At 39.4% G+C, this 12,963-nt stretch overlaps 1 protein-coding gene across 1 annotated transcript in view; it reads right to left on the bottom strand.

The window, feature by feature from the left end:
* Positions 1-1,752: 1,752 nt before the first annotated feature.
* Positions 1,753-12,963, bottom strand: part of LOC103081629 (coagulation factor XI) — a 19,946-nt gene continuing 8,735 nt past the window's right edge. Inside the window, exons 5-15 of the mRNA XM_007466551.1 lie at positions 12,882-12,963; positions 11,551-11,660; positions 10,678-10,837; positions 8,260-8,369; positions 8,005-8,167; positions 7,808-7,914; positions 5,123-5,291; positions 3,564-3,739; positions 2,890-2,985; positions 2,192-2,331; positions 1,753-1,914 (exon numbers count right to left, since the gene is read on the bottom strand). Coding sequence (XP_007466613.1) covers positions 1,753-1,914; positions 2,192-2,331; positions 2,890-2,985; positions 3,564-3,739; positions 5,123-5,291; positions 7,808-7,914; positions 8,005-8,167; positions 8,260-8,369; positions 10,678-10,837; positions 11,551-11,660; positions 12,882-12,963 — 1,475 coding nt within the window. The remainder of the gene's footprint in view (positions 1,915-2,191; positions 2,332-2,889; positions 2,986-3,563; positions 3,740-5,122; positions 5,292-7,807; positions 7,915-8,004; positions 8,168-8,259; positions 8,370-10,677; positions 10,838-11,550; positions 11,661-12,881) is intronic.

The raw sequence follows: 12,963 nt of genomic DNA, 5'->3' as shown, positions 1-12,963 counted from the left end.
GAAAGGAAACCATTGCCTCAGCACAGGACCACCATTCACTGCTGCTGGAGCCTCAGGGCAGTAGGTAAATTCTCTAAATGTGAATCTTAAAGACATTAACCAGAATGTAGAAAATTCTCTCACACAAGGACAGGGAAAGGCCCATTCTGAATCAGGTTGATGGAGGATATGGGAAAAGCCCATAAGAAAGGAATATTAGAGGACAAGGCAGGACCCACAAGGTAAAGGGAGAAGTGGGTCTGAACAGGACCAGTTGGGGACATGCCTCTTCATCAGAATGGATCAAAGTTTCCCTGAGTCTTTGATGAGGTAGGACAGTAGCTCAGGCCTTAATGCCATTCCAGTTTTTTGATTTGGGGGGTTTTGTTTGTTTGCTTGCTTTTGTTTTTATTGTTTCTTCCTCAGACAAATTCCTTTTTATCCCAGTCTTTGAACCTTCCCTAAACTCTCTTCTTCCTTAACGTCTCACAGAACCCTGTGCTTCCCTCTCATTTCCATTTACAATTATATGATATATTTTATACATGTGTAATTATTTTATTTTTGTGGCTCCTGCTGGCTAGACTGGAAGCTTCAAGAAGGTAGGGATCTATTTATTGGCTCACTCCTGTATCCCACCAGCTCAGTCTGTTCAAGAAATAATGCACATATTGGATTGAATATTGGCGTAAGTTGTTGACACGGATTGAAAACTGGTGGAGACAGCGAAAATTCTAGATTATTAAACTATATCAGCAACAATAACCAGGTGAATATTTGCACTATATAACCAGGTAAATATTTACAGGGAACACCCCAGTACTGAGAATACTTTCAAGATGCTGAAGACGTTAGTGTAACCATCCATTTATTCCCAAATCGTTTTCCCCGTAGTATGGATGTATTTTATTTTGATTTCTGTCAATGCATTTATGATCTATAAACGTAGACTTGTAAACCCACACTCACAGAGGCAGTTTATCTTAGGAGGTCTTTAGCTTAGCCCCTCATCTTCATCAGCTCTCCCCTACCCAAAACTATGCAAATAAATATGAAATCCACACACAAATAGTTTTCTAGGCAAGAACACCTTTAAGATTCGTCCTCTAAGTTCCCACTTCCAGGTGAATTGCTGCTTTTAATCCTTTCCCATACAGAAATTCTGGAACCCACATTCACACTCACTCATAGCTTGTCTCTACCCAAACTAATTTTAAAAATATTAAAAAATGACATGACAAGAATTTTCGATTATTCTGAAAACCTGCCATCAAATTCAGTCAAGTTCTTTCTTTACAAAAGAGATGTGTGCATGTACGCAGAGCCCAGAGTCTTGCGATTTGATGGTGACTGCCCTCGTTTCCATTTTCTCCAGTTCCCATTTTTCATTTAACAAATCTTTTTACAGTGGTTTCTTTGAGCAGTTCTACCCGATCCTTTGGTGCCACTACCTGATTCTTTTCTGGTCTATCTGGGTATGTTTTCATCTTCAAATATCTTAATCTTATAGTATTCGTTTGGCTCAGGAAAGGTGTAACCCGCAAGCAAGAGACTGGGTGCTGATCGCCCTCTGATGATGGCAGAACTGGGGGTTTTGAGAATGAGTATTGGTGTTCTTACCAATACCAAGCCCCTTCAATCTGTTACAGTCTCAGAATTGTAGCCTGTGGAGGAAAATGACGGTGCAGCGTCCTCTTCGGTGAAATCCAAACCCTTTTCCAGGGAATAATCTGGCTTACCCTTCAGGGAGTCAAATGGCATCTGGGGACTCTTTCACGCTGCTTGCGTTTTCTCCAAAATCCAGTCCACGTACTCGACCACGTTGGTGTAAACACCCGGCCGCTCCCTTTGGCCACAGCCTTCGCCCCAGCTCGTGATGCCTACCAAATGCCAGACCTCATTGTGCTTACAAGACAGGGGGCCCCCCGAATCTCCCTATGACAAATGGAGAAAAGAAAAGGCACGCAGATCAGTTCAGACACTTCTCATCTTAAATACACTTTCATCAGAGTGATTTCACCTAAAATTCTGTCTTGGCCCTTTAAAAAACTTCAAAGAACCGGATTTATTGTTTTTCCCTCAGTCTATCAGATTTCAGGGTAAGGAAAACAAATCCACTGTGTTCCCCACTCATTGGCAGAAGACTGCTTTAAAATGCATTAAACATTCTAATGTGAGTATATTGGTATCAGTTGGCTGAGAAGACTGTTACCTTGCAGGCATCCTTCCCTCCTTCTTTGTAGCCTGCACAGACCATCTTATTAGTTATTTTATGCCCTCTGTATCCTGCCTGGCATTCTTCGTTTGTCACCAGGGGTACCCGGGCTTTCTGGAGAGTATTTAGTATTTTGTCTGAAAAAAATTTTTAGCTTGTTAATGGAAGAACCACATATATATAATATATATACAAATTTAAATATGTGTATTTAAAATCAAAACCATACCTATCTAAAAATCTAGAAGGAAAAAAATATTAGGTTTACTTCATAGATCTTTTATAATTACAGAGTATAGAGAAGATGTTATTCTCACTATTGTGAGTACCGTTTTGTTAATGTTAATTAAGTCCAAAATTAATTACGGCTCTAACTGGAATTACTTCCCAGAGAAAATAATTGGATAACAGGCTAAGACATTTACTGAAAAGTGCTAGGTTTTGAATTAAACTGCATTAAAAATAATGTCTTTAAAGAGATTGTCATATTTAAAATTTCCAGTCAAACAGATGAGGTGTCGTCTTCACTTGAGTGATTTTTGTCTTTCCATCTTTATTAATATGCTTTCTGCAATTGAATAATGTTATTATTTTACTCTCATTTTAGCTGTATGAATTGATATAGCGGAAAAGCTTATGACTAAATTGTGTTCTGTATCTCGAGCTGGAGCACACAGAGAAACATCATTTCTTACCTCTTAATTTTTGGTACCCCCATCCAGTCACCCAGCACTCAGTATATGTCACATTTCTATCTCCTTTGGAAGGCAGGCAGATGGGTCGTTGAGAATCTAAATTTTAAAAATCACAGTTTAATTATCAGAAACAAAATACATCTTCTTTCCCAGGAAAAACTTCCTTCACCTTCTATTATTTCGTGTGTTCCCTATTTATTATATTCTTTTGTTTGCCTCCTTGTCATTCATTTTCATCCCTCGTGTTCAGCATTATCTGTCACACATCCCAGGATGAGGGAACGAGAGAGACAAGCCACAGCCCTCTCCACTAACTCCGTCACTCTCGCGAGGTCTGGGACCCTGTAGAAATTGCTTCATCCTTCTGACCCACAATCCTTTCTTCCTTAAAAAGCAGATAAAAATCGTCTTTAATATTACAGTATATTATAAAGTTATGTCATTCTGTGCATCTGAAGAAGCCTGGGGACAACTTACCATTTCACCCACACCCCAAAATAAGATGCAGTCATCAGGAAAGCACATCAGTCTTAAGACTAGCTTGGCATCCCCCTCCCCCTTTCATGATAATAACACATGGAGAGATTGCCAGGGTCTGGCCATGAATCTGGGAGTGTGAAACATCGTCTCCATGTAATCACTGTAGACAACTTTCTGTTTAAAATTTTCCATACCTGTGTAATTCATTGTCATTTCCAGTTTCAACAAGGCGATATCATATCCACTTTCTGCCATTTCATATTGATCATGAATTATTATTTCTTGAACCCCAAAGAAAGATGTATCCTCTTTTATTTCTTCTTGGTTTAAAATGCCACTATAGACACGCAAAGCTTTAGGTGACTCTACCCTAAGGAGTAAGCAATCGAGGAAAAGAAAATTCCTTTACTGAATAATTCCCAAGCATTTGAGGTACAGTGCTATTTAACTGACTGTTACTAAAACTAACTAGGTAATATCTTCTGCCAATGGTGGGCTTTTAAGTGGAAAGAAGTGATTTTATGCTAAGATTTTTCAGTCATATAGTCCTCCTATATGGAATGTCCTGGGCTATCATTTGCCTTACATTAAACACACAAAAATCAATGAATACTTTTTCTGCCTTTCAACACACACTCACACACACACACACACACACACACATGAAAAAAAGTTCTGGGTTTTAGTTTCATTGCTGGGGTCGTTGGCTGTGACCCTGAGAAATTCTCTTGGACTTTCTGGTACTCCATTTTCCCATATGTAAAGCGTAAAAGAGACTATTGACCTCAAATGAATCTTTGAGTAATAATATGAGTAAGTTGCATACTGATAAAATAAACAAAAACACAAAACTGTGTCTGGAAACAACCCAGAGGATACTGAGGTGCAAAGAGGAAGTTTGGCCACAGCTAAAATTCCCTGGGTTCCATATACTCTGAGTGCTCTCCCGATGGAGCTGTTAAGTTTACCAGTATTGAAATTGACTTAAGCAGGGAATCCACTTTTTTTTGTTTGTTTGTTTTTTGCGGCACGCGGGCCTCTCACTGCTGTGGCCTCTCCCGTTGCCGGAGCACAGGCTCCGGACGCGCAGGCTCAGCGGCCGTGGCTCACGGGCCCAGCCGCTCCGCGGCACGTGGGATCTTCCCGGACCGGGGCACGAACCCGCGTCCCCTGCGTCGGCAGGCGGACTCCCAACCACTGCGCCACCAGGGAAGCCCCGGGAATCCAGTTTGATGATGTACAATAAACTCTTCCTTATGGGTCTAGAAACACAGCGGGAGAGAAAGAGAGAGAGATGGAGGGAGAACGAGAGAGGAGAGAGAGAGAAGGAAGCAGAGGAAGAAGAGGAAGAGGAGAAGGAAGGGAGGGGGAGGGGGAAGAAGGGGGGGGAGAAATGGGAAATTAGATTCAGGGAGCAGGAACTTGTCTCCGAGTTTAGTTCTGGACCCAGTGCCCAGACAGTGCACAGAAGATGATACGCTCTTAATAGGAAATAACCAGAGCTCCCCTGGGGATGTGTATACATTTAACTGGAAAAGTGGAATATCATGAAGTCAAACAGCCATGTTCCTGCACCTGTTCTGATGCTGGTAGATCATGAGTGGTTCTTCCTTTTTGCTTTTTATCACTAAAGACAGAAAATTAATTTAGCAAATAGGATAATTTACATCTTTAAAATTGTACTAAAATACTAGGGTTACATTTAATATATGTGTGAGTATGGTGAACGAGTAAAAACAGCAGTGGTACTGACTCGCTGAAACAATGAGCAGCTGTTAATATCCACTGGTTTCCGATGATGGAGCCTCCACACAGGTGTCTCTGGGTGGGTGATGTGATGTACAAAGTTATCTGCCATGGCCACTCTCCAAGAACAGACTTGGTTCCTCCAACAATTCTGGGCTTGATTTTCGTTGTACACGCTACAACAGAAGGATTGCAGTGAGTTGGTTCCTACATCTTCATTTTCCAACAGTAGTTATGTTCCTTCAGGCACACAGGGAAAAAAACCTTCCCTGGATTCAATAATTTACCATGACCTTGACTTGAAGACACTTTAGAATCAAGTTGGCAAAGCACAACATGCACATAAAAACTGAATGATGAGTCACCTTGTAATCGCATGCCACCAAGTAATGCCTCATCTGGGGCAGCAAGGCAGTCTTACCCTCCATCAAATGCTAACCTCAATGGTTCTCTTAAAGCAATGGTCATCAAGTGTGGCCCCCGACCAATGGCATCACCTGAGAATTTGTTAGAAGTGCAAATTCGTGAGAGCCACCTCAGACCTAGTGAATCAGAAACTCTGACAGTGGACCCTAGTCATCTGAGTTTTAATCAGCCTCACTAACGTTTAAGAACTACTGTTACAAAGAAAAGTTCAGCCCCTTCCACTCAATTTGTGGCCTTTGTCCAATTCCTCCCCATCCCCTTCCATTCCAGCTGCCCTTTGGTCCCAGTCACTCCTGCTCTACCCACACCCAGACCTGGCTGCTCTTCTGTTTGTGAGCTGCGTCTGCCCTTTGGTTTTGTTGACAGACTGGGGTTTTCTGCTGATCCTTTGATGTTTCCAAGGACTTTGATTCAAACTCACCCTTCTGTTTTCTTTCTTGCCTTAGAAAATTAATAGATCAGTAACTAAAATATATTAAGAACAACTAAATAAAGACTTTATTAAGATGAGTTATAGGTCTTGGTGTTCGTTCTATTTGGTTTCTCAGTTCAAAAAAATGCTTTAAATATTTGTTTTTAGCCTTACGTTTTGTGTTAAGAGATGTTTCTTTGAATGGCAATTGCTCTGTATCTTCACAAAGTTAAGTTATAGTGTAGACAAATGACAATACAAAATATGATAAACATCTCAGTTAGATATTCCCTCTCATTTTAGGGTATTACTTCATCCAATATAATGCAGCAAAACCTAATTATCTAGTTTCACTTATTTCAGAAGATGCACTAAAAAGACATAAGATTTTATTTTCTTTTATCTTATATTTTCTGCTTTAGCTATCAATCTACCCCTGATTTATTCTGTAACCTCTAGAGACCAGAGTCCCTAGATTCATTAGAAAAGAGCAGGAAGGAGGGTAGAGAATGAATTCTGCAATTAAAGGTATAAGTGCTGGTTCCCTTTTTTAAACTATGTCAACATCACTAACAGCAAAATTTGCTGCATCCTTTCTATTGCTTGGTAGAACCAAGACAACAGAATGATTGTAAATACTCCTTCTTGCCTTAGGTAAGTTTATTGTAAGAAAAACAGAGAATGTATGAGATACAACTCAATTTACTGTCTTTTTAAAGAAGCTAGAGCCATCCAGATTCCCATCAGAGCCCCTCTAAGCCCTAGAAAGGCAGAATTTCCCAGCTAGGATGCTAGCATTGGACACAGTATACAGTAATATTGTATGTTCTATTATACAAAACAAGTTCTCAGAAGTTAAGGATTTATTCACCTCTCAGTAGAGCCAATATTTCTGACACGGAAGATTTTCATACTTTGAAATCTACGACAAAGCATAATTATCACTTCCATTTCACTCATTAAATCTCAGTTGCAACTTAATTTATACTGCATTATAATATTGGGCAGTAAGCAGTAAAGGTCTAAAAACATGTAGTGTATGTAAGTCAATGAACATTAAAGTCATAATAGGTTATTACAATAATTTAGAGAGGAATGTGTGTATTAGGCTCTTTCCTGTTTCATCCCTTACACAGTGTTGTTTGCCTACAAACCATCTTTTGTTTCTATGCTCAGAAATTGGCCACTGGAATGGAAGCACTGCTGATCTGATGTGTATTATAATTTTTATGTTATTATAGGTCTTGTTTAATATAGACAATCTTTTTATTTCCACCCTACTATACTCATTGTTACAAATTAATAAGGTTTTACTGTAACTTTTGCTAATATTCATAAATATGCAGAACACTTGCAGGAAATCTAAAGGCCCTGGAGAAGGAGCCACTTGAGTATTTCTTGCACAGATACATAATTTTCCAAACATATGATGACTATATTTGAATTAAAGATCAAGTAATAGCCAATAGAAAGAAAATGACTAATCTGATTAACCAAGATGCTGGTTGATATTTCTATTATAAAGGATAATAATAAAGATTATTGACCTTGATAACAACAATCAGACATAAAAATTTTGGCTGAGCCTGAGTCTCACCAGGAAATACTGGTTATATAAATGTATCAAAGTGTAACACATATTCAGTTAATGCCAGGCAACACAGAGTTTAGTCAAAGCCCAGTATTTACCTCTAAAACAGGTCAGCCTGAGTGATAGCAGTGAAAATAACAGAAAATTGCATCTAAGTTCATTACTTTATTAATTTTCTCCCCTCTGTAGCTACTACTGACTCTCTTAGTCATGACATACTCAGTATACAGGGGATGTATTTTTTCAAGTGACATTAAACTCACCATTATCCATTTTACATAACCTTAATGTATATCCAGAGATGTTTCCTCTCCCATGAAGTATTTTAGTTGGAGATCCATTTGCAGAAAGTTTTAAGTAGCATTTACCCCTGCAGTTGGGAAACAAAATGGTATAAACATAATTCCTCCCTTCAGCTAGATGGGGCAGGAGCATCTGTGGAACTCATCATACGTCTTACTTCCCTCCGTTGCAAGATTCTTGAGATGGAGAATAGGTAAAAAATTGACAGCGGATGCTGTTGGTACATGTTTTCTGGCAGGCTTCGTGCCCGTCCACGTCAACAATGTCCAGTTCCTCTCCCAAGAAATCAGTGTCACGGTAGAATGAAGAATGGCAGAACACTAGACAGCAAAGCACGTATCAGATATGAGACATGAAACCCTAGCACACATTTGTTGATTCTCAATCAGAAGGAAGAGCTTTCATTGTTTACCTGGGACACTGTGCCGGCAGTTTTGTAGACTAAAACCAGAAAGAGCTTTGTTCTTTCTAATGCGTGCACTTGGCAACCCACTTGTAGACGTTTTAAGTAGACACAGATTTCTAACAGTAAAAAAGGGAAATATAGAGATATCATGTAAAACATATCAAAGAAGAAGACATTTTCACAGCACATATAGAAGTCAGCTCCTGTTGGCATTTAATAGGGAAGTTGTTCCCATTTTGAAAGTACTGTTCATAAATCACTGACTCAGACTCCATGATCCATAGGTTGTAGACAAATTTACCAAACTGCCTCTAAATTTTCTAAGCTTGCTCTATTCAACAGCACCGTTCCTAGTACCTTCCTTTTTTATTTCCTTTCTCTCAACTCTCCTAGACTATCTCAACGATTCAAGAATTTTCATGCTACCTACAAATCTGCTACCCAGAGTTGCTGTAGGCGTAGACAGGGATAATAAGAAAAATCCACCACAGACTCCATACCCAGGCAGCATCTTTCTGGGAGGAAGTCGCTTTTCCTAATTAGCACAAAATCACAGTCTGGAGCTGTGCTGTCCAACAGAATTTTCTGCAATGACGTAAATATTCCATGTCTATGCCAGCCAATACAATAGCCACTAGCCAGCCATATGCTGCGTCCTTGAAATGTGGCTAGTACAGCTGAGGAAATGGATATTTAGTTTTATTTAATATTCATTAACGTAAATTTAAGATGCCAAGTCTTGGCTTGTAGCACCCATGTTCCTCTCTCACCTTGTAATGAGGATTAAATGTGTCGCTCCTCTTACAGGTATTGATTGGGAATTTTATAAAAGGAATAAAAAAAGAACAGTGATTAAGACAAAATAACACATTACAAAGGCATCTTTCTAAGTTCTGAAGTTTATAATGCCTCAAGGCTCAATCTTTGACCTCGTCTCTTTCTCTAACTGCACTCAATTTTTTGGTGACCTCACCAGTTTCAACGGCATTAATTACCAGCTGTATCCTGGTGACACCTAACACAGATCTAGGGCATAATCCTCCCTTGTTGAATCCCAGACTTCCCTTTCTAACCACCAATTCAATATTTCTCTCTGGATGGCTACCAGGCACCTCTTGCCTCTTGAAATCATCTCTGTAAGAAATCTTCCCCCATCTCTTCATTGGCATTGCCATCCTTCCAGTTTCCTTGGGCCAAAAATCTTGGAGCTATCGTTGACTCTTTACTTCACAGCTGGCATTCAGTCCGTCAGCAAATCTTACTGGCTCTACATTGGCCATATATCCCAATCTAATCACTTCTCTTTTACTTCCACTCTGGTCCAAGTAGTGCAGGGTTTTTAATCTGTTGAGTTGACTAATGGTATCCCTGCATTTAGAACCATGTTGAGAAAATGAGAGTAACAGAAAAATTCTCATGTGACAAACCTAGCATTGTACTTCTGGAATTATATCCTCACTTGATAAAAAACCAGTCTTGCTTGATAAACAGGAACTCAGGGGCTTACTGTGGCTGGATGGCTCTAGGGGACACTCTCCCCAGCAATGAACAGCAATGTCAAGCAAGTAACAAGGGCTCTGAGAATTCAGATTAAGATAATACATACAATCTAGATTTTTAAGCAAATAATCTTAAGATTTCTTCTTCTTTTTTTAAGTGAATTTTGTTAGTGAGGAGCAGCAACCCCAGCAAACATCCCTTTGATGATCATAGCAATTTCCTGTGCTTTTTTCTGGTTTCCAACGTTAATACCCATCAGTAGGGAAGCAAGGTCTAAATTCTCAAATCTCCCTGCACTGTTACCCACGCTTCTGTTGATGAAGGCCATCGCTCCACCCCTCTCCACTTTGGATTTGACAAGTCACTGATGTTTCCAATTCTTTCTGCTCCAGGTTCAGTTATTTTAACCAGGCACTGAACTAAGATGACCGTCCTTATTTTCGTCATTCCTTTCAGAGCTAGCAACTGTCTGAAGGCAGAGACCTCCCTAACATAAAGAAAAGCGAGTCCTGGGTAACACCAGATTTGCAGTCAATAGGTGGGGAATGGAAAGAAAGAGGAACTAGGAATTCTTCTTTGCAACTTTTATGTATCCTTGACAGACACTTAGATAAAATTTGTAGTTGCTCAGAGTTTTTTTTTGTTTTTGTTTTTTTGCTGTACGCGGGACTCTCACTGTTGTGGCCTCTCCCGTGGTGGAGCACAGGCTCCAGACGCGCAGGCTCAGCGGCCATGGCTCACGGGCCCAGCCGTTCCACGGCATGTGGGATCTTCCCGGACCGGGGCACGAACCCGTGTCCCCTGCAGCGGCAGGTGGACTCTCAACCACTGTGCCACTGGGGAAGCCCCTGCTCAAAGTTTTTAATGGTGGCTTTTGATCAACTGTTTGAAAAGATAACACCTGACACAATCTTAACTCCTTACCTTTCAGATATTGTTGGCCATTCTTGAGAAAAGAAGGTAAAGAACAAACAACTGGGATGGTGAGTACAAATGCTGCGACAGACAAAAGCATCTGGAGCCATGACACTGTCAATGTTACTGTCTGCAAACATCGTTCTAGGGAAAATGTCCCTAATACAAGCTGTACAACAGAAGAAACCATATTTAGAAAGTCAGTTCACCAGTAGCATCAGTAAAGGTAAAATCCCACTCATGGTATTTGTAAATTCCATATAAAAAGTTTGTTGGGGGATGAGGGAGGGATGAATAGGCAGAACACAGAGGAATTTTAAGGCAATGAAAAATACTCTGAATGATACTCTAATGATGGAAACATGCCATTACATATTTGTTCAAACCCATATAATGTACAACTCCAAGAGTGAATCGTAATGTAAACTGTGGACTTTGGGTGACTATACGTGTGTCAGTGTAGGTTCGTCAGTTGTAACCAACGTACCATCTGGCGAGGGTCGTTGGTAATAGGGGATGCTGTGCATGTGTCTGGGCAGGGGGTATATGGGAAATCTCTATCCTTTCCCCTCAATTTTGCTGCGAACCTAAAATTGCACTAAAGAAACAAGGTCTTAGTAATTTTTAAAAGTTAGTTTATCCCAGGATCTTTTACATTTTTAAAAATTAGGATAACTGAAGTGATTGTTTTAAGCTTTAAATTCAAATATAAGCTTTAATCATATAGAACATAATGAATTTTTTCTCAAGAAGAAGATGAAAGATCATTGGGTCCATTTCATCAGTAAGCACAAATTGGTATCCTAAGTTATGCCCGTCGTACACATAATCAGCGCCTACTATTTAATGGCTAACCTACTTCATTAAGAAAATAATAGTTACCCAGATTAGAAAGCGCACAGGGCTTCAGTGAAAATCCAGACACCACTTCACTGAGCTTTGTTATGTTGGTTGGCGTCCCCGTTTGGGTGTACTTCAACAGACAAATGTTACTAAATAAAGACCAAAATGGACAAATAGTTTATCCCTCCAAATGCAAATAAGGAAAAACATAAGATAAGAAACTCACACTTAGAGACAGCCTAGGCATGATAGCTAAGAATTGCTCTGAAAGGTATTGATTTGAGAGATTGGACAGCTGGTTTTGAGTCCTAACTCTGCCAAGAGCTGGTGGTCCTGTGAGTTTTGTCAACTTTATTTTTTCCTCAGTAAAATGACGGCTTTAGATGGGTGGTGACATGAAGAGTAGAGGTGTAGGGATTGATGACTTCTCAAGCTTTTCTCAATTTTAGCATTTTAACTTTTTTGTAATACGTAGCAACTCACAATTTCCTGGCTTGCTGTTCATGCTGCATTGAATCTTAGACGTAAAATATGTAAAAAGGTGTAGTTTGAACTGAGCTAAAGAAAAGCCATGAAAACTTAATTATCAATTTGAGGGTTTCATTCTGTGTTATCATTGCTTTTCTTCAAACATATCTTTGACGCTTTATTTCCACTCATCTCCTTTTTGTGAATGTGTAGAGCAGAATGTTAAAATCCAAATACCAGTCATTTGAACTTTTCTTTCATTGTTGGATTTCAGATAAGTGTAGTTTCCTATACGAATCCAGAACATCTCAAATATTTCTAAATTAAAAAGTTAATGATATTTTTCCCTAAAAATATTTTTTAAGAGAAAAGAGATTAATCAATTACAGATCAGATCCTTTTATATTCTTACACAGGAGGTTTATACCTGGAATATTTCTAAATCCGGTAGGGGGCAAGTTTTAAAACACTTCACATGGGTTTCAGTTACTTTGTCTCAGGTGGGGAACTGTTATTTGGAAGGATATCTGAGTAGCTTTTTCATTTTGATTCTATAGCTTCATACTGTAGCATCCTTTAGGCTGAGAATTACAGACCACTGTAATTGTTTCAAAATTGCCACTTTAAAAATGTAGCGCTCTTCAAATTAGCTAGGAGATGTATTAAACATTTTTTAAAAGCATCATTGAAAGACAGACTCCGTACTACAAAATGAAATGCATCCAAGTTGGACTTTAAATGCATTTTCCATCAAGAAAACTGGGAGTACTTATAGAATTGTTTTGTAGGGGTCAAAAATAAAATTTTAACCCCTACAAGTTGAAGAAAAAAAAAAAAAGAATCCCATTTTGTTTTCTATTGGATAATCTAAGGTCCTTGGGCTCAGTCCACAGCTCACTCACCGATACTTTACGCTTGGAAAGTGCTCTGTGGCGAATGTAAAAAAGTGACAGTGCCTGTCATTCGTACACCTCTCTTGGCATT

The sequence above is a fragment of the Lipotes vexillifer genome, unplaced genomic scaffold (genome assembly GCF_000442215.2).
Source record: "Lipotes vexillifer unplaced genomic scaffold, Lipotes_vexillifer_v1.1 scaffold951, whole genome shotgun sequence".
Lineage (NCBI taxonomy): Eukaryota > Metazoa > Chordata > Mammalia > Artiodactyla > Lipotidae > Lipotes > Lipotes vexillifer.
The sequence above is the reverse complement of the archived record's forward strand: the minus strand, read 5'-3'. Positions and strand labels throughout refer to the sequence as shown.